The sequence below is a fragment of the Varanus komodoensis genome, unplaced genomic scaffold (genome assembly GCF_004798865.1).
Source record: "Varanus komodoensis strain SLA01 unplaced genomic scaffold, ASM479886v1 scaffold13_3, whole genome shotgun sequence".
Classification (NCBI taxonomy): domain Eukaryota; kingdom Metazoa; phylum Chordata; class Lepidosauria; order Squamata; family Varanidae; genus Varanus; species Varanus komodoensis.
In genome coordinates, this window is record NW_025335409.1 from 6,664,648 (window position 1) to 6,687,099 (window position 22,452).

The 22,452-nt window shown below is 39.9% G+C and overlaps 1 protein-coding gene across 5 annotated transcripts in view; it reads left to right on the top strand.

Annotated features, from left to right (window-relative positions):
- Window positions 1-22,452, top strand: part of CELSR1 (cadherin EGF LAG seven-pass G-type receptor 1) — a 184,989-nt gene that overhangs the window by 113,587 nt on the left and 48,950 nt on the right. For all 5 annotated transcript variants that reach the window (XM_044423373.1, XM_044423374.1, XM_044423376.1 and 2 more), the window contains exons 6-14: window positions 11,292-11,449; window positions 12,671-12,834; window positions 14,205-14,330; window positions 17,419-17,585; window positions 18,230-18,415; window positions 18,854-18,967; window positions 19,536-19,710; window positions 21,145-21,286; window positions 21,940-22,060. In XM_044423373.1, coding sequence (XP_044279308.1) covers window positions 11,292-11,449; window positions 12,671-12,834; window positions 14,205-14,330; window positions 17,419-17,585; window positions 18,230-18,415; window positions 18,854-18,967; window positions 19,536-19,710; window positions 21,145-21,286; window positions 21,940-22,060 — 1,353 coding nt within the window. The remainder of the gene's footprint in view (window positions 1-11,291; window positions 11,450-12,670; window positions 12,835-14,204; window positions 14,331-17,418; window positions 17,586-18,229; window positions 18,416-18,853; window positions 18,968-19,535; window positions 19,711-21,144; window positions 21,287-21,939; window positions 22,061-22,452) is intronic.

The following is a 22,452-nucleotide window of genomic DNA, read 5'->3' on the forward strand; positions in this document are numbered from 1 at the left end:
ACCTTCATCAGTATGACTTTTAAGGAGTTTTTGCCAGCTAAGTGTCTTTCTAGGTATCTTTGACAGCTCAAAGGCTGATATTACAAAATCAGAAAAAGACACATTTGATATAAGAATGGATGGCACATAGATACTTACTTCACGTGGTGCTGAAGCCCATGTGTAATTGCTAGAAAGCTGCATTTCATATAAATCTGCATATGTTTATTAAAAGGGGGAGAAGAGTTTCAGTGATTTACTTTGTTTAGGTGCCATCTTGGAGTCACCTTTGTGGACACCATTGGAGGTGACTGCAGGTGCCAGACTGGGGACCCCTGCTTTCAGATGACACAGGACTCTGTATTGTTCTTGATTTGTGAAGATCTTGACTCATTCGGTGTCATTATGGGTGTGCATTCTGTGCAGCCAGAAACAAGCACGTACAAAACTCAGTGTCTTTAACAGGCATGGAGGGGGAGGGGCGTGAATGAGAAACATCAAAGGAAGTGTTCATTTTTACCCTTGGCAATTAGCAGAAATATGTCCCTTTGTTGCATTACGTGATGTATCTACTGTTCTTTTTGCTGTCTGCTCTTAAATCTTCCACACATACCCCTGAAGCGGAGGTTAGGCACCAAATGCAAAAGTTTAACATTACTAGGTTTCTCCGAGCTCCTCTTAATTCCCATTTGTTTAATTAGATGCTCAGGTCTACATGGCCTGCAAACTCATAGTTGAAGGCAATAACACTTGTCTAGCAGTCAGTACCTTTTTCCCCTTAGGTTGCAAATGTCATGCCTTTTCCAGTTCTTGCAGCTTTATTTGTTGTTTCCCGTTAGCTTAATTTTCACCCTGGTTTGACTCTGGTAGTAGTGCCCAGTTGAGAATATGGTCACAGCAAAGCAGTTAATGACATTTTTGACCACTGAACCAGCCAAGTATTGTCTGAGAATTTAGAGGCGTTTTTCCTTTTCATACATTAGACTGTTGGGCTCAGACCAGTGGATTAATGAAAAGGCTTTCTGTAGCTGGCAGTCTGCCTAATGAGACGGAACATGTTTGAACCAAAAGTGAGCCCTTGCCTTCTAGTGTCTTTCCTATAAATTCTGCTACTAGTTGTTCCAAGTTCTGCTAATTGCAGCCAAAAAAACAACAACCTGGACTGCTGTGAACATGATCATTTTTAATTACGACTACTACTGTTGATATTTTTTTCCGAGTCACACAACTATGAAAAGAAAATATTCACTTAGCTTTTTAGAAGTCAGTAGGAAACAGGTTTTCTATAACCTTTAGCCATTCCAAACAGTGAATGAATGATGTCCTACTTATTAACAAACTTGGCACAAGCTGCAGAAAATGTGAAAACCAACTCCCGACGCCCAGCCTTCAGTTATCCTTGCATTTCTTTTGTTTGTCTTTTAAGTCTGGCTGTCTGAAGGATATTTTGGTAAAAGATAAAGAGCAAGTTCAGATGTAACAGCAAACCAGAGGTAGTTGTGCTGAGCATGAGTTGTCTCAAGCCTGGCATGCACGCCCTCCATCTTCTTTGCATTCAATAGAAAGAGACATACAGTCAGGGCAAATATTACTTTAAAGACAGAGCCAGCATCTACATCAATTTTCTTTTCTTTTTTTCTTTTTGTAACTTTTGAGTAAGTGGTCAGTGATCCACACTAGGGCCTTAGCTTTCAGGGTTTTAATTCTTTCCTCCCTAGTGTAGTTCCTAACTTGATCGGTGCCCTGCTACTTGCAATTTACATTGCCAAGAAGTGATTGATAAAGCAAAAGCCACATCTTTAAAATGATGACATGCATCACATTAACCCATAGGTTATGTAAACCAGGATTTGTCTAGCAGCTGATTAATGATTTGTCCTCTCAGTTCCTGGGTTGTTTTCCCACTGCATCCTTTGCCCATGCTTTCTGCATGTCTCATATGCCTTTACGGTGCTGTAATATTGGCAAGGCTTCACTGTCTCAGACATCTGCGTATCATTGCTTGTAGCTTACTGAACTAACTCTCCCTTTCTCCACTCCAAGCCAAAGCACTGAAAGCCCTACTTTTAGAGAATGAACACTTTCTCCTTACAGCAGCATTCCTAAACTCTTGAGTTTGCATCGTTCAAGAAATGTGTTTTGAAGGTAACCTGAAGAGGTCAAGAACATTTGACCCCTAAGGGACAGAGTAGAGAGTGCTTATCATGTGCAGTTCAGCAATGAGACAACCCACGCAGTGACAACCCTTAAACTTCCACAGCAGTATCAAAAGCAGTGCTGATTTTCAGGTGAGAGGGGAGAGCAGATTTGCCTGTCTGGTATTGCCAGGCAGACTTCATCATTAGTGTTAAACTAGGCAAAGAGCAAGTGAGAGAGCATTTGCCTGTGAAATGCGCAGTTTTCTTTACCACTCTTACCTACGACTCATGTACAAACCACAGTTTTATGTTTGCACTTCAGAATAATTTAAACAACACAAAGTAAACATCATGTCAACAAACCATGAGTTGTCTTTCTGGGTTGTTTGTGGTTAACACACCAACAAACCAGACAGTATACACTGGTGTACTGCACCTCCACTGGTTCTGTTATAAACTTTCTGTAGAAAATTATTTTCTGGATTAAGATAGGTGGCACAAGTTCCTTATATGAGGTGTGCTGACCTGCCCCAATCCGGAAATTAGCATTTTTGCTTGTTTCTGATTGCTCCTAGAAGAGCTAGCGCTGCATTGGATGAGTGTTGGGTTCTGCTTACAGAAAGGAATGGAACTGGTGGAGCACAACAGAGTCAGTGGAGATAAAGCTGCCCATTGAATACTGCCCCATGATCAAATTTACACATCACAACAACCTGGAATTCCACAACCCGTATCATGGCTTAGCATTATGTATAAACCTGGTTAATAAGTGCTTTGGTCCTTAAAACTTCCATTTCTTGTTTGTTCTGTACCAGAGTTGCTCTCATGAGCCAAAGGCTTATGCTGGCTTTGCTGAAGTGGGCCAAAGGCTGTAATTCTGAGTATAGGTTGCTTATGCCTGCAGAAGTCAGTAGGAGTTAAGTATCTCAATTTTGTTCATAATTGCAGGCAAATTGGGTCACTTCATTTTCACATGGTATGTTGATGTCCGAGTGTCCAAGCATGGCATTTACGTGTGTGCAGTAAATGAATAAAATGTTCGGAACATGCCATTTCCTTGAAAGTTTGGGCTGTCCTGTGCCAAGCATAACAGTACTTGTTTTATCTTATTTTCAAGAGTATTCCCTTGTATCCTCAGGTATTTGTTTTTGCATACACTCTGGTGTAATCCTTCTCAGTTAATCTTTGTAGTCAAAAAGACCACCACTATCCCAAAGAAGAGAGATGAACAAGTTTGATCATGGGCACAGTATCTGAAGATACTCATTTGATTGCCTCATTAAAGCCATTAGGATTTCTAAGCATTTCATTACTTCTGAACTAGAGTGTCTCTGTATATAATAGCTTATTTTTATTGATTTCATTCCCTCTGACCTTAGTTGAAACTAAATGAAGTTTACACCGCTATCTGGACAGGGATAACCTGGTTTCAGAGATCTACTTCTGGTAATCTCCAAATTAGATTTTGTACTCTCCATGGGGCTACCCTTGAAGATGGTTCAGAAGCTGCGGCTGGTACAGAATGCAGCAGCCAGACAACTGGGACTGCAGGTCCAAACAGGTCCAGATTGGTTCTGGCCCACTTGCACTGGCTGCCTGTATGCTTGTAGTCCCAATAAGGTGCTGGTTTTAAACTGTATTACATGGCTTAGGACTGCAATACCTATCAGAGAGCCTCTCCCAACTGCAGTCTACTTGGACACTATACTTCACCTCTGGACCTTCCTCCAAGTGCCATATCTGAGAAAAAAGTGGGGGGGGGGGGGTGGCAACAAGGAAAAGGGCTTTCTCAGTGGTGATCCCCATCTAACAACCTCCCTACTGCTGCCCAGCTGGAACCCAATCTGTGATCTTTTCAGTCCCAGCTTAACATATCCCTCTTCCCCGAGGCTTTTAAAGACTTACTTGGCCATGCAGAAGCTTGAGAGGAATCACCACTCATTTCACAGGGTCATCTTTCTGTTATTCTTTGCTATCATCTCTTTTTATCGTCTATTTTTAGCTGTTTTAAATTTGTAATCCTCCCCACTGTTTTTATGCTATTTTTATTGTATTTGTATCATCTGTGGTTATGAATCTTTATGGAGATTTGGCAGTGGGCTGGCATAGAAATTAATAAATAAAGCTTCCTTCCTGAGTTGTTTCAATTCATTGCTGCTTTCTGGCAGTAGTACGGCCTCATATGCATATTAATATATCTTCTGGCAATCTGTGTTGCTTCTGTAAGCAGAAGTCAGACTCCCATCTTCATAAGTGATTATGATGATAACTGGCAACCCAATCTTGATGAGTGTGTTAACTGTTGTGGCGTTATGGTCATGATGCTATCAAACAGCTGCAAAGGCCAAACTGTCTAGTTGGGACAGGCATCAGTCTTTACTCCTCAATCACCAATTTGACCTATATTGTGACCATCATGAAAGCAGAAGCTTTTTGTGAGCCAGCACAAGGTGGGATTTCAGATTTGTGGTAATGCCTCAAGTGTTAGATACAGAACTATGAACATATATGTGACTGAAAACTTGCTAGAGAGGGAACGTTTCTGTTTCTAATTCTAACTAGAAAATGGAAGCAGTACCAGTTTACTGTATTTCAGCTTGGTTATCCTGCTCAATTCCCTTAAAGCAAATACTTGATCCAATCAAATATCCACTTAACTATCTGTGAAAGATACAGATGGTATTGTGGTAAACAGCATACAGATGAGATCGGGAGATTAAAGGATAATATATTGTACACAGTGGCTGTACGTCCCAGATTTTAAAGATTCACATTTGTAAAATGTTCACAATGAAAGATTAGTGTCTGTGTTTACTGGGGCATCCTTATGTATTTTCAGTTCATAATAAAGTCAGGAAGTAGCACACAGTAGGCTATGTTTTCTTTCTCAGAGCTAGTTCATATATTAATTTTTGAAGTGGAAATTAGTTGGGCCCCATTCTCTTGATCCTGGCAAGCACAAGGTGGAATCACATCATGCTTACAGCTGCACTTCTGCGTGCTGAGTGGGCCAGAAGGGCTGAATGCTCAACTCAGTGCAACTGGACAAGCCAGGCTTCCCCAGCCTGCCATTCTCCAGGTGTGTTGAACTACAGTTTGCAGCATTCTCCTGCCAACCATGCTAGGAGTTTTAGTATAATTTACCTGGAAGGCACCAGATTGGGGAATACTCCTTGAGCTGTCATGATGGAGAATGAAGAGCTGATCTTTGCAGAGTTCTTTGCTTGTCACCAGCATGCATGTAACCCTCTTAATTCATGACAAGGGCCAATATTCGCATTGGTATGTGCTGGAAAGGTAACAGGAGGGAGCAACCAGCAACTGGAGAGGTGACAAATCTCTTGAGCAGAGAGGCAAAAGTTAAAATGGCAGTCTGGAGCCACAGAAGGAAAGCCTTGTGCCTTCCTTCCATTGGAAGTTACTCTGGTGGTACAACAAGGCTATATAGCAGACAGTGCTGTAGAATAGCTCTGTGCGATTTCCTGGTCCCAAAGACCCGGAGGATTCTGGTGTGTTGCATTAGTATATCTATTTGGTTTATTTCTTTTGTAGGCCATTCTGTTCTCTGACCAGCCAACCTGGTATCCCAGGAGGTTGAGATTTGCTGTCAGATTCTCGAGGCTCTTGGTTCAGGCTTGTGGTGGCTGACACCAATAACCTTGGCACTGAAAAGACCGCAGCTTAATCTCCTAGCTAGCCTGCCTTGGACAAACACTCTGCTAACTATACTGAAAAGGCTTCCTCTAGTAGCCAGCCCACAGGTGGTTTTGAATGAGTTACCTGGAGAAGAGCTTCCAAAATAGTATCTGGTGGAAGGAGATGAGCCATTAAGTTACCTGCACTGTAGCTATGCTGTCTAGCTGAAGACAGGAGCTTCCACAAGTACATGCACCAGCCACTAGGTTCTGAACAGATAGCACTGCAGCTTTATAGCCGTCTGCCCCAAAATTCCCATTTTGCTCCCAGCTAAGTACAAATGGAATTACAGTCTAAAAAAGGCAGACTAGGAAACTTCATTAAAGCCAGTTGGAATTGTTTCTCATTGGAATCAATAGGGACTCCCCTGCCCTTTAATCCTTTTCTTGGGGGAGTGGAATTCCAGGAGGGAAAATCTGGGGAGAAGTTTAACATTCATACCTGAAGTGCTGTGCTCCCCATCTGAATCAGAAACAGAAGAACAAGAAAACTAGTTAACAGAAATTATTTGCAGTCCTTCAGCAAGGGCAGAAGTGCCTTGGCACTTCTCTTTAACTGTTCTCTCATTCTGCACATATTATGTTAGATTCCCACCTTTTTCCTTTCAAGGAACCCTGAGCTTCATGGTTTATATGTGCAGTACAGTCAGGGAATAATATCTTCTTATTGTGGCTGTAGAGAACACACACATGAGCCACTGGATGTGGGGAAGAAGGTAGCCACTTGAGAAGCAGCCATTGTGGTATGCCTGACCTCAGAGAAATTATTTGGAAGTTGGCTCTTGGCTGCTGTTTCCAGATGGCTATTACTGCTAAAATATGTGAAAGAAATAAGTATAAAATGTAAGTAAGCTACCTCAGACCAGTTATTAGTAATTAAGTCCTATCATTCCTATGTACCTCTTTCTTTAGAATCAACAGTATGTAGTCTCTGAAGGCTGAATCGCAATCTATTTTCATATGAGAACAGTATGTGGGAAAGGAGCAAGTACATTTTCAGCACCACAAGGAAGGGGCTTTGTGAAAGCGCTCCCATTAACAGCAGTAGTAGTCATGCTGGTAAATTTGACTGCGCAACACTGAACATTTATTCCTGAATGCCAAGTGACTGTGTAATTTCCAGCTAATGAAAAATGGCTTTCAGGTAACATGGGGTTTAATTGGGTAAGTCTGTGAGAGTGAATATAATTTTGAAAAAGAATTTGAGAGCCATCAGATTTAAGCTATCTGAAATGGGGGCGAGTGTAAAATTATATAGTCAAAGCAGCTTACTTTTGCCTCTGACCGTGCCATGCAACCATTGAGGGCTTTCTTGAACATCAGTTACTTTCCACTCTGAGCACAGCTTCTCACATGACATTTTGCATTCATACAAAACATATATGCCCTCCGTATGTTATGGAAATTGCATATACTTGTGCATCTTAAAATATGCAAATACAGGAGAAAGTATCTTTTCTCAAATGCTGTTTCAATTTATTTTTTAATAGCAAATTGGCAATTTAAAGCACTCATTCACTGATCAGAGTCTTCATATATTTTATGCTCAGGGACGCATGATCAAGTACAAGTGGAAGTGTGAGAAGTGACTGGCAAACTATTAATTAGGAAAAAGATACATCCAGGTGACAAACTCATGGGAACCTAATCCCTAAAACACAAATGTGAACTGCACTGGGGAAGCCATTGTTAGCATACTACATAGGAACACAATTCTCTTATTTTGGAGAATCTCCCAGATAGTTTCTAGGTCAGCCAAGAAGCAATATGTTGTCAGTATGAATGCTGATGCTATGCAGTATCCATTCATGGGTTTGTGCAGCTGCACTGGAGACAGGAATGGGAAGAAAAGAATATGATCATCCAGTGCTCTAAAGGAGGCCACAAAGAGCCAGAAAATAGAGGCCCAGTTGGGATGCTAGACTATGAGTGTAAAACAGGGTTTGATGAACAGGACGCAGTGAGAAGTGTCAGAAGGGCGTAGCTGTTGGGGCCAAATGTCCAGTGATCTGACAAATGTGAGGAACAGAGGCATTTTAAAATTTTCTATACGGCACCAAAATACCGTTGGCTGGCCTTCCTGGGACCTGATAAAGATTTTGAAGGGTTTTCAGAAGCTTGCATTGAATTGTCTGCTTGATTAAGAAAAAATAATTATCTGTTTATCCATTTATTGAATACATTTAGGTGTTATCTTTTGCAACTGCTATCCCAAGCAGATTTACAATGCAGTGAAAACAAAACTGAAACAATAGCTATACAATAGTTTAATTAACATCACTAAACAAATGCAATTAAATGTGTGTGTGTGTGTGTGTGTGTGTGTGTGAGTGATGGAAGTATTACACACACACACACATACACACCTACCTAAATGGCTTGGGACCTGGATACCTGAAGGAACGCCTTCTTCCATATTTGCCCTCCCGATCCTTGAGGTCAGCAGCGGAAGCTCTCCTCCAGGAACCCTCTGTGAAAGACACTAGGAGGCAAAGTACCCGGAGGAGGGCCTTCTCTGCGGTGGCGCCCCATCTATGGAATGCGCTCCCCAGAGAGGTCTGCCTGGCACCGTCGTTCTTTGTTTTTCGGCGCCAGGCTAAGACCTTTTTATTCCAGCAATATTTTAATAAGTTTTAATATTGTTTTTTCTATGTTTTTAATTGCAGCCAGTGTGGGTCGGGAATTTTATTTATGCTATTACATTGTAAGCCGTCCTGAGACTTTTTTGCAATTAGGGCGACATATAAATATTTTAAATAAATAAGTATTTGAAATTTATTTATTTATTTAGAAAATTTCTATGCCGCCCCATTCTCTGAAGCTTCGGGGCAGCTCACGACATAAAACAATTAACAATATAAAATAGGTTAACAATATAAAATAAGTCGCCCTGGCCTAAGAATAAAATAAATAAATACTGTTAACAGTTAAAATGATGTTTGAATAAAAAAGTTTGAAATCATTACACTAACCATTAAAATGCCTGATAAAATAAAGCATCTGACACCTGAAAGTTAATAGTGGATTCCAGGGAGGGAGCTCCATAACTGGGGCACTGCAGATAAGAAGTCCCTTTCAGTTTGTCCCTATTTTCTTCAAATCTGCTGTTGATGGAACTCTAAGAAGGGCCTCTGTAGAAAATCTCAGTATTCAGGCAGGTTGATACAGGAGGAAATGATCCTTAAAATGCCTGGGTCCCAAGCCATGAAAGGCTTGAATAGTTAAAACCAGCACTTTGAACTGATCTCAGAACAAACCAGAAACAAGTGTAGATCTCTCAAGCTGGTTGCAGCAAGCTATCAGAATCGTGGCTACTGTGTATTGAACTAGTTGCAGCTTCTGACTTCAAGGGTGTGTACAATAAATCATAGTAGTAAACAAGGATGTAAACAGAGCTCTTACCAGACTATCCCTGTCCAGGACGGGTTACAGTTGATCTACTAAAATGGCAGTATAACTGGCTTCTTTGCCAGCAGGGATGTGTGTGCGTGAGTAAAAAAGATGGAGCACTTCCAAGGTAGGCACATGATCTTTCAAAAAGGAGTACAGACCCATTCCAAATCTGGTTAAAACCACTCTTCCTGGATTGGGAAAGCACACATTTATAATATCTCTATTTTACCAGGACTGAGTTTTACTTTCTTCTCTCAGTAAATAGATACCATCATGCTAATTATTCTGAAGTGTATCTAATCTGTAAACTGTGCATTAGGATCACTAGCACTGTGCATTTAACTGCAATTCCCTCTGGAATGAAGTCCCACCATTAGTGGAAAGGGAAAAAATTAGTATCTGGCAGATCATGATATCGGCAACTGCAGTTATTTATATGGATGATAAGTCCCACCATAAGAGGAAAGAAAAGGAAGGAGATTATAATTGTTTTTAATATAATATTACAATATTACAGTTTCTTCACATTTTTAGGATGTTACACTATGCATGTTTAGACTGAAATATGCAGCTGGCTGGGAAATGCTGGGAGTTGTTGGACTTTTCACTGTCTAAACATGCTTAGGATTGTGTTCTAAGTGTACTACACTCAAAGTTACACTGCTTGTAGAATCTGGAAAATCCAGTGAATGAGTCAGTGCAAACCTATTCCTAGGATGCTCTCCTTGAGATACTCCACCCACACCAACATCAGCCAGATCCTGTACTGCAGAGAGATGTCCATGAGAAGAATTGCTACCTAGTTTCTGAGTGCAGTGGATTTTTTTAATGTAGAAAAACTTCCAGACTTTCAGATCTACTGTGCCACTGCACACATAGATTTATGTCCTCATCTACTGTTTGTAAGAACTGGGCCTTAATGTAACCTGGTGGATGCCAAGCCCTTTATGTGAATTCTTGCCAAACTATGTGGTCACAGTAAATATTTTTAGGAGGAAATGGAAAACATATTCCGTTGCCATACTCTAATACCAGGAAACAGCTTTTCAAAAACTCCTCAAAAGTACAATTTCTACACCGTTGCTAGGATATTCTCACCTCTATGATAAATGGGTATGAAATTTTTTGATGCAGCTCCAAAAGACTGCAACATGGCTCTGTATTTAACCATTCCTGCCCAGTTTCACCTCAAGACATTGTAGGAGGCAGAAGGTTTGTGTGTGTGTGATTAGCAGTTTTTTAAAAATCACAATTAAAGTCCAATAATAATTTTTTTGTGTTCTTGTTATGCTCTTGATCCTCAGTAGGGCTTTTTTTCAAGTAAGCAAATTTGAGACCAAAGAGACAACCATTTAGGTCAGGAATGTGCAACTTTTTTGGTCCTCAGTACTGCAGCTAGTATATGCTTGGAAGGGCAAGCACATGTGTGACTGTGAAGTAAGCCCTGGCACATAGCTTTCAGATATATAATGCATGGCTCAGTTCTAACATGTAAAGCTGCTTCAGTGTTAAATACCTAGTAGGGCACATAATTTCAAGCTCTGATCAGCTGAGACAAAGTGGGTGATGGCCACACAACCTAGTTGTGGGGTGTGTACTCTTGATTTAGGTGAGACTTGCTTTCTGCTGAATTTTTCATTGTTGCAGCCAGCAGTCCTGTTGATCTCAGTAGTGCTGACTATAGAACTTTTCGAACAACTTCAGAGAACTGAAAAGACAGCTCTCTTATAGACTACCGTTAAAAAAATATGGGAATATTGCCCATGATCAAGTAAACAATAATTAGTGTTTATCTGGAAATCCTTCTTGTTCTCTTCCAAACTATTACACCAATCCAGATTGTTGGCTCTGAGGTTGCTGTGAATTATAGTAATTTTAAATAATCAGATTTTGAGCTGCTTATACAAAGGTGTTTTTACTTGGCAGATTTTCCATCTTTAGAAGATAGATCTTTCTGCATATGAAGGCCAGCTTATTCATCCTAGATGTATTTGGATTTTTCAATTAATGTATATTTCTTCCATAATATAAATACGTGATTTTGCAGATAATTTTAAATGGTTTGTTTCTTTGTTTGTTTTGGAAGCCGAACATAGGAAGATTAGGTATTCCTCATGGACCTTCGGGGGAAAAGGTGGCAGTAGTAACAGTAGATGATTGTGATACTGCAGTGGCTGTGCGTTTCGGAAGCTTCATTGGAAACTACTCATGTGCTGCTCAAGGAACACAGACCGGCTCCAAAAAGTAAGATTTGGTGCTTTTTCATTTTTTACATAGGCATTCAGCAACAATAAGGATCATATTCTGAAAGACCCTTCCTTACTCTTTTAGGTGCACTTAGGAGAAATCACTGTCCCATTAGAAAGAAATTTTAAGTTTATTAACAAAACTCTTGTGCCATAAAGGGGTTCATAGACCCTGTATGCATATCATGGTAGCAAACTGTGAGTTATTCAACACATGATTGAATAACCATGCCATCAGAACCTGGAGACTCTGGTTGTTTATGGGTTAAATAATCCAGAATAAAGCTAACAGCAAATCGTCATCACTATAAAGTATAGAAACCATAAAAGCAAATGATAATAGAAAAGGAAAGGGGGGAAATACAGGTTCCAGACTTAAAGCTTACAATCTAAATGAACAGATGTGGAAAAGGAACGTACAAGGGGCAAGTGACGAGCATGGACAAAGATCCTCACTGGATTATTAAAATACCTCCTTTTGCTGAGATAGACAAGTAAAAATAGATACATATTGTGAGGTGCTTTTAATAAAACTAAATAAAAATTAAATAACAGCAGAAAGTAAAAGCCTTGATTCCTCCTTTTTTGGAATATTTTCAAGATAAGGTCCTATTTAAATACCATTCTTGGATTAAATATATATGAATCATAATAAACTTTGAGAAAGTAAGCTTTGAGAAGGCAACAATCAGTAGGCCCTTCTGAAGATTTATAAATGTTTGTAAAGCTATGACAAATTTTGAGAAAGTAAAGAAATGTATGGTGAATTTATCATGGGTCCAAGGTGTTAGAGATTATATACTTATTTAATTGTGGAAATACGTATATCTGGTTAACTGGCTGTGCAAACTCTCCAGGTTATGAATATTAGAATTGCTACAAAATGTATAAATATTGTGTTGCCCTTTTTATAAACAGGGTAAATAATCATTAAAAAGAAAAATAATTTTATCCTGTTTTTTTCTGTAACAAATGCAAAGCAGTTTGCATTAATCTCCTCCTGCTGCTCTCAATATTGTCCTCACAACAACAACCCTGTGAGGTAGGATGGGCTGAGAGTCTGTGAATGGCCCAAAGTCACCCAGTTGGTTCCATGGCTGAGTGGGGACTGGAACCCAGATCGCCTGAGTCCCAGCCCCACTCTCTTATCCACTATACCACACTGGCTCTCATTGGCAAGCCATCTGAAAAAAACCACTGTGATTTCTGATTTCTTTAGGTCTTTGGATCTTACTGGCCCTTTGCTCCTTGGGGGAGTTCCAAACTTGCCCGAAGATTTCCCAGTGCACAACAGACAGTTTGTTGGCTGCATGAGGAACCTCTCCATTGACAGCAAGCCCATCGACATGGCCAGTTATATAGCCAACAATGGCACACTTGCAGGTATAAATTCCGCACAGTATAGAAGAAAGCAAAATAAAATGTTTCATTTAGGCTTGTGCCAGCTAAGCCATCTTCCTAGGAAAATAAATATTGAAATGGTGACAGGATCGATGAGCAGAACATTTGCGCATATGCAAAATAAATGTGCATTCACATGCAATTGTTTTTATATTTCCTCACTGCATCTATGCAGAGTGTGCTTTTCTGTGTGTATATAACCCCCAGACACACGCATATAGATATTCTTACAGACTTTATACATTTTCTGTGGGAACCTGCTTGAAAGACCTGTACAAATCCCATCCAAAGTAATAGAGCATGAGTCCTCAAACTACGGCCCAGGGGCCGGATCCGGCCCGCCATGCCCATTTGCACCCATCGCAGGCGTGCCTGTGCCCATATGCACACACACTGCTGCCCACCTTGCCCCACGCGCGGGAAGGCAGCGGTTTGCTTGCTCAGAGAAAACGATCTCCAAGCGAGCAAGCCACTGCCTCGTGCCCCCGCCCCATGGCACGTGCCCGCCCCCACCTTGCTTTGCCTCCCCTTGCCCTGACCCGCCTCAGCGTGCATATGTGCCTGCACACACCGCCCCTGCTCCCATCCCCCCACTGGCCCGCGCGCAGCACCGACACCACCTTTCTGGCCCACGCCCAGCACCAGCACCTTTTAACTGGCCCCCTGGTGAAAGAGTTTGAGGACCCCTGTAAGAAAGCTTTGCTGAAGTACTAATTGGTGCTCTAAGTTCATTGCAGAGATATTGAATAGCATTAGTAATGACCATCTTCCTCTAAGAAGTGAACAACAGAGACTGGCCTGAACATTTCAGTCATTTCAGGATTTACATCCAGTGCAAACTGCCTGCCACCCACCCATGTACACACACTGAAGAGAAGCTGATGACATGCTGTGCAGGTATTTCATGCAGAGTGACATGAAATACCACGTTATCCTGGTATTGACAGAAAGACATGCTGTGAGGTATTGCATGCATTCCAAGAGTAATGTTGCATTTATAAGTGTTCATAAGCCCAAATGCCACAGTGCAAGCCTCTTTGCATGTGGAACAACTTGTGTGCTTGCACTAGACCTTTTCACTGCCATTCCTTGTTCTGCATAAATGACTGCTCAAGTAAAAAGTCCTAAAGTTTAATAACTGGATTGTCAGAAAATGCTACTGGGAGGGAAGCAGTAAAGACAAAATTCAAACACGCCTGTCCCCTGCATTGGAATTGCTATCTGTTACTTTCCGCAAGTACAGTTGGAGCCATTCAGAAGGTGAACAGTGTGATAACTCACAGAATGTACTTAGCAAGGACATGTAAGTACTGCACAACCTGAGGGCTGAACTGTTCCTTTTGGAATTCCAGGTTGTTTAGCTCAGAAGAATTACTGCACCACCAACTGGTGTCAAAATGGAGGCACCTGTGTGAACAAGTGGAACACTTATGTTTGTGAGTGTCCCCTGAGATATGGTGGGAAAAACTGTGAACAAGGTAAGCAGTTGATCCATTTTCAGTGAGTGACTGAAATTGTGCATCTGGCAGTGCGTAAGGAAATGTGAATGATATCAGGAAAGCTGGGCCCTTGCCTTGTATTTTACACTATAAGTGCTTTATAAAGCCATCGCCACTGCCTCCTTCTTTTTCTTTTTTCCCCCTACCCCCTTTTCCCTTTTCCTCAAAATTAGTGTTTATCAACAATCTAATTGTCCACTGTGTTTGGATGGCACGGCAAATACGCTGCAGCATGTGCTTTATTCCCACTGTAAAAGGGATAATTAATTCCAAACAGTTGTATCTTCAGATGAAATTGAGGAAGAGCACAGCTTATTAAATTGATACAATACCATTTACTTCAGTAGGAGCAATAGTATTACACTCAGGCATCTAACCCTGACCTTAAATAGCTGAAAGTTTGAGATTTGTGGTACATACGTGGGATCTTGCTCTGCTCTGAGTTACTGTGGATGAATTTCAGCCCCTTGTTGAGTACTTATGGCCTCTAAAGTAGGTAATCACTCAGAACTGAATACTAAAGCATTTGCTAAAAAGAATGAAATTATTTAGGCACTTCTATAGTTCTGAGTGTATATGGGACAGAAAAGTATAAGAAAACTATATTAAGTGCACTTAAATAATTATTTGGGGTCCCACATAGTAGGACACACCTTAGAGATGTCTGCTTGGTAAAGGTAAACTTTGCTGAGGTAATTAATTCATGCCATCTTCATTCATGCCATCTTGTATATGGGTGGATTCAAAATGTCACCTTGGTTCCTCTACTGAGGAATCTCTGGCCTGCACATTCTTCATGGGAGCCCAGCATATTGCAATGAGTTCTGGACCATGTTCTAGAGAAAACAGTCAACCCATGTGACAGACCTGCCAAGCTTCTTAACCCATTTGAACTGTGAATGGTTTCCAGATAGCCAGCACTCCTGTGCTTTATAATAATACCAGTTATTACACAAATATGTAGGATGTGTAACAAAATGTTGCCTCATGGAGTGCTCCTTTTCTGGGTACGCCATTCCAATCCACTGGTTCTTATACTTTTAATTCCTACTTTCCCCTCTTGTGAGTGAAGGATGCTAGTTTGGCTACATAAGGACAGGTTCCCAGAACTGAATTTCCTATTAATATGTATAATAGTCATGATATTTATTATAATATTTATTTATTTACCTATTTGTATCACACATTAAATGCTATAGTATATATGTTCTAAAATATGAAGAAACTTGCTGGAGATACAGATTTTTTTTAAAAAAATATAGATTGGTTATGGGTAGTTCTCTTTCAGAGAAATCTGTCTGCTTTTACCAACAATTTCTGAGAAACTGCTTGAGAGCTTACAAAGAAATTCAGGATTCTCAGAACATAGATTGTAAACCATTATTGCAGACTAATCAATAAAGTGTGTTGTGTTGAAATGGAATATCTTTTTGAAGTGCTAGAATACAGTTCTGTTGTCATTCATGGTACTGTAAACAAAACGTTGTACAGCTGGTGGAAGAGAGAGGCTTTTCATAGTCCTTTTGAGCTTGGGAAAAATGATCTAGCATGTTGTTGCTATTATTCTAAAATAATTAAACTTTAGGTTTATTATTGTCAAACCAATGAACTCAAAAATACTTCTTAACAGCACATTAATACCTAAGCATAGTTTGAGTCAGAACCTATTTGACTCATGTTAAATAGCAGGTTATTACTCCTTTTTGCAGTCCATTCCCATAAATTCAATTGGAGCAGACTCATAACTCTATATTCTTGTATAGTATAACTGCATTTCCTGCCAATAATTTGCTTAAAAAGTTTTTTATTATTCCTGGCATTTTATTGTCTGGAGGCCCCAAATCAATTACTTATTTCCCGTAACGTATCTGTGAGACAGAACATGCATAAAGGGAAATAAGCTATGTCAATAAAAGAGAACTCATAGCAGTTATGACAAAGGTGAAGCAAAAAGTGAAGTGGTGGGAAGTATTTTAGAAAAATCACATGTAATCATGATCTCAAAGGTAGAATATCTGGTATGCATAGGACATACCAGCCATGTGTGCCAGGTTCACTCTAGCCCTCCTGGAACAATGCAAATAGGGTTTATCCAGTGTTTGATAGACCTTTATAAATAGCTGGCATGCCTGCTATAGCTGAGGGACTAGAACTTGATAGGCCCCCATGCCTATTGAATATTTTAAATGTAATATTCTTATTGGATAGTTACACTGTAAAGTCAATATTAGAACCTACGCATGTGTTATACCTACAGCTGGGACCAATATGCCCATTACTCAGACTGCAAATCTTTTCTGTGGCAAGCTTTACTAGAATTTGCTTCATTACACAGGCAAATGCTTTGGGGTGCATCATCAATACTTATTCTACACATTGTGAAGGTTAGCTTCAAAAATAATGAGAGTTATAAATTGCCATAAATATTTTTAACATTTATATACCATAAGTAATAGTATAGGTGATACAGATCAGAGTAACATGGGCACAGCCCAGAAAGTCCTGCAAACTATTTTGTGGCAGTTTTCTAAGCCTATAGTGCCAAGAATGCTCACTGTACCTGCTGTTTGTTAGTTGGTACTGCATTCCACAAGTGTTAGATCCCTGATTCCTCATGTTTTTCCATGCAGGGAAAAGTGTCGGATGTAGTGCCATATACGGTTAAGGCACTGTTTTCTTGGAATTGTACATGTGAAGGCTCTACTATGCTATTATCATTTTTAAAGTATAGCTCTTGCTTCCCTGGAGGTTCAGAAATGTTGCCAAAGCATAAGTGTGTGAATAGCACAAAAACCTGCCATTAACTTATTCATGAACGTCTGCCTTATTTTTTATTCTTTCTGGCAAATATTCATTAACAAGCTTTCCTTATCAAAAGTTACATAGGTGAGCTCTAAGTCTATTCTTAAATCACCATATTTAGGAGTATTGTGCATCTTCTGAGAACTTATTGTTGTCGTATTTGTTTATAGCTAGAAATGTCATAATAAAGAAACATGTTTTTTGCTGTTTTAGATATTTCAATAAAAAGGTTTTTTTTCCATTTTCCCTGTTGCCCTGGTTGCAGTAATGCCTTTTGTTCAGCGTTTTACTGGGGAGAGTGTCATCATCTGGAGCGATCTTGATATAACTATTTCTGTGCCCTGGTACATTGGTCTAATGTTTAGAACCCGGAAGGTGAATGGCATGTTGATGCAAGCAAATGCAGGGGTGTCATCCAAGATCAACATTCAGGTAAGTTGGTCCACTAATACAGCAACCAGAAAATGTCCCAAAATAACACTTGACAACACAGAACTAAAATATGGATGCGTATTCGTGAAGCACGATCCTATCCATGTTTACTCAGAAGGAAATCCCACTGTGTCCAATGGGGATTACTTCTTCATGGGACTAGTACTACAACTTTGAACTCAAAGTGCTTTCTATATCAAGAAATGGAAATGGATTACCTTGTTTACCATATTTGAACCAGGGCTGCAGGTAGATGAATCTGCACAAATGTGCTTGATGTGGGGAAGGGGCTGTAATTCAAAGGATTCTGCTGCCAGTGACCCCACATGCCTTTCATACTCAGAAAACATGTGGTGTTAAATCATTTCATAAAATTCCTAGGAGAGATCAGAGGGGAAAAGTTCCATTGCTCTAGTTCCATTGCTGTGAACATAACCTTGGCTTTAATCTAGATGTTTATGAAACAAAATAACAGCCTGACTTCAAATGGGAGGCAGAATATTAGTGCAACTATTTTAAAAATAATTTTAATAAAAAATATTAGGATAGTCCAGAAGATCAACAGGATTATTGTATGTGACAAGGAATATAAATATAAGTCGTTTTTGCTGGCAGTTAACAATAGTTATGTCTACTCTCAACAGATACTGGATAAATATGTAGTGTTTGAAGTCTATGATGGTCTGAATCAGGTGGCCAGTTTGAAGATGACCCAGTCCCGAATCAGCGATGGCGAGTGGCATCACTTGCTAATAGAGCTGAAGAGTGCAAAAGATGGAAAAGATATAAAGTACTTGGCTGTTGTGTCTCTGGACTATGGGATGTATCAGGTGGGGTGACATCCATCATCTTTTAGTGTAAAAATGGGTATCTGTGCTATGGGCAAAAATGGGTAGATCAGAATGGGCGATTGTGAGTAATCCTACATGGCAACACAACTATGACAAAGGTGAAGTTCTTTCATCTTCCATCTCGGATGGATGTGGGAATGTGCTTTTTCCCTGGCATTGCCTGATGGATTATATGGTCATGACTTCCATCATGCTGTGACTGCAGAGCAAATTATTCATGGAGCAAATGGTGACTGTTTGAATTGGTCTGTGCTGCAGTTGGAGCTTTTAAAATGCTTCCTTATCAGAAGCGCATGATTAGCTCCATTACCACTTTAGGTTTATTTTTGATTATGCTTTTTCTGTTTATCAATGAAGTATTGTAACTGAGAATTTGTAAGAAAGGAACAATCTCCTTTAATCTGTTTTTCTTTTCAGAGCACTGTACAGATTGGAAATCAGTTACCTGGACTAAAAATGAAAAGCATTATTGTGGGAGGTGTCTCTGGAGATCAGGTCTCTGTACAGCAAGGCTTCTATGGCTGTCTCCAGGTGAAAACTGAAAATAAGTAACCATGAGATGTTACCTATGAGAAGCATTCTTGTCTTTTCTGAGAACAGGCGGATTGCAGGGGTGGGGAGTGAAGGGCAAGAGAGAGAGAGATTGGTCTTGGTATGCTTTTTTTCGTAGAACTAAGTACTGGACGTAAGTTTAATATTCAAGTTACAAGGACAATAAGCATAATCCTATTTGCATAAGTGTGTCTTTAAGCCCCTTTGATCTTAATTAAATTTACTCCATCCAAATTCTCTCCAATTCTTGACTTGAGCCTTTTTACATCTAAGTATTTGGCTAGTGATTCATCAGCTTTCATTTGATTTGGGGTAAAGCACAGATACGGTCCTGTTAAACTGTGATTTGGCATGATATCTGAACAAAATTAGGAGCTTAGACCCTCTCAGTTCCATTTTCCATTAATGACAGGTCAGCATTTCATATAAGCTTTAAACTGTTCTTAATTTGCTTATGGTTTGAAGCTGAAATATTGCAGTACTGCATAATGTGCTGGGATTCTACTCTGATGTTGCTGCTGTTTTTGCCCCTTCCCCTCTTTTTCAGGGAGTGAGAATGGGGGAAACATCAACAAATGTAGCTACGCTGAACATGAAACAGGCACTCAAGATTAATGTCAAGGAAGGCTGCGAAGTGGACAATCCCTGTGACTCAAACCCTTGTCCTTTGCACAGCTATTGTAGTGATGACTGGGACAGCTATTCGTGCATCTGTGATCCAGGTAATGATGGCCCAAAGCAAACTACATGTCATCTTCCTCATTCTTATTATGGCTAGTGGATTCTAGAACTCTGTGGTCATGATTATTTTGATACAGTGTGGGAAGTTGGTAACAATTCCTGCCCTACACATGCAGGTCTATGGGTTGTACCTTCATTGTTCATACACCCATAAACTCAGGGGCAGGAATTAGGGTTGATGCTCAGGAATGAGCATCTAGTGAAGGAAAGGAGGAGGAGCAGAAGTGCTCTTTGTCTCTCTGTCCCCACCCCACTCTGCATTTTCACTTAGACAGGCTTTTTTGCCTATCTTGCAAACGTGTTTTGAGGGAGATGGAAGAAGGCTGGAGAGGCCTCAGGATAGTTCCTACCCACCAGAACCCTCCCTTTGCCTTCTGGAGACAAGATAATGTGCTGTTTTCTGTGTTGGGGGGTGGGGGGTACAGGTGGAGATCTGATTCCTAGCTGCAAAGCTGGAGTGCTATCTTCAACCTCAGACTAAAATTCTGAAATATCCTATGGCCTTTCAGATTGTCTCAGGATCACAGGATTGCTCTCTCCATTTTCTAAAATCAAGAATGCCGAACAGCTAAATGGTGCCACCCCCCGCCCCCCGTGCTCTCCATTATGCTCTTAGCTGGAGTGCTTTCACTTGCATGAATTATCTTACACAAAAAAAGCAATTTTCCTTTGTAAAATTATACAAAGATTTTTTTATTTGCATGCTTTTCTTTACATTTGCATGTGTTTATAAACTTTTGAGAGTTCTCTCCTTGTTACATAATTTAATTTCATTGAAGAGAATTAATCATTGACATGGACTTGTACATAGTAACAGAATAAAATGAGATCTTTTGGTATTTGTCTATATATGAGTCATTTTTATTTGTTTATATTGCAAAATATTTTTAAAGACTGTGTCTTTATGTGATTGGATTCCTTTCAAACTGGGTTTTCTGACTTTGTAATACAGATTGTGTAACTCACTGAGCCAGAGTTTATGTGTGTTTGCTTTAGAAGTACGTTTCACTCATTAAGATTAGTATAGGTTTTGCTCTAGGGTTAGAATATATTTTACATGATGTTTACTATATGGTCTATTCCCACGTAACTGCACGTGGGAGTATAGCATTTGAATGGTTTCTTCAGTGTTTCACATTATTGTCATTGAGCATATTGCTCAATCATTTTATAAAACTTCTAGAAGAAAAGAAGTATATTTTTATTCATGCCTTATGCAAAATAATAATAATCATCTTCCTCATCAGAGGCCCCCAGTGTAATTGCAAATATTGAAAACTCTGACCTTGCTAAAAATTTGCACATAACTCAAGAGATGTTATCAGTGTATGCATTTAAAATAGATTGCCTTCCAAAGACACACAAATCACAAATGAAGCAGTGGCTGTTATGTGTCTATAACCCTGTTTCCTCAGGGTACTTTGGGACAGACTGTGTTGATGTGTGCAGCCTGAACCCGTGTGAACATGTCTCCACCTGCGTCCGTAAGCCAAGCTCTTCTCATGGATACACCTGTGAATGTGGGCAAAGCTACTACGGACAGTACTGTGAAAGCAAGTAAGCCAGTGATACTGACAGATTCTTTTCCTTTCCTTCTGCACCCTGTGCCACCCCTCACTTACACATCATTTCTTTGAGTAGAATGATATGCCAAGGAACTGCCCCAAATTATTTAAACCAACAGTACATTTAGCATAGAGCTTTCTTTGTGCTTTTTCTCATATTCGTTTTTTGCCATGCACAAAAAGGAACATATTTATAGCACAGATTTTGCTTCATGTATAGTAAAAAGTAGAAATACTGCTGCTATTTTATTCATTTCCAGAGGGGTAGCTGTGTTACTCAGTAGAAGCAAAAACAACCATGAGTCTTGTGGCACCTTAAAGAATAATTTGTTAGCCTTTCAGTTTTCACAAGACCCCTTGTTGCTTTTGTTGCTGCAAAGTAACAGAGGTACCTCTCTGGAAACTGCTATATGAATTTAGCCATATGGAGTTGAAATTATTTTTCATGCATTTCATTTTCATTGCCATTTTCTACATATATTTAAATAGCAACACCTGAAATAGAGTGTGCTTGCCCTGTTTGGTTGTCTGCTTTCATTTAATTGCCTCAAAATATTGTAAAGAGGACAAGCTGTTATAAATGGTGGGCAAGATACTGTTTTATAACAACAAAAATTAAGAAAGATTTTTAATTTTTTTTTCTAGGATTGATTTGCCTTGTCCCAGAGGCTGGTGGGGAAATCCCATTTGTGGGCCATGTAACTGTCAAGTTAATAAAGGATTTGATCCTGACTGTAATAAAACTAATGGAGAGTGTCGTTGTAAGGTAAGGAAAGGCTTGCTCACTTTATGTGGAACTAATATTCAGGCTAGCACATAACAAAATACTTGTAGTTCAAGAATGAATGTGTTATGTTGATGCTAGGTATGAGAATTTTGGTTGCATGCTTGGTTTCAGCATTTATATTTCAAGAAAAAGATGTTACATTTTCTTGACAGTAGGTCATTTGTACTCCTGCCAATGTTTTGCTTCCATTTGGGATGGTTATTACCAGGGCTTTTTTTGTCATAGAACGCACCGGAACAGCCTTCCGGCACCCTTTTTTCCCCAGTGGATTTTACGAAGTGATTTTGAATTGCCACCCGTCAGGCATAGCAGATCAGCAGCAAACATCATTAACATAGTGCCTGCGGGCTGCTTTTGTGTCTGCTATCTGA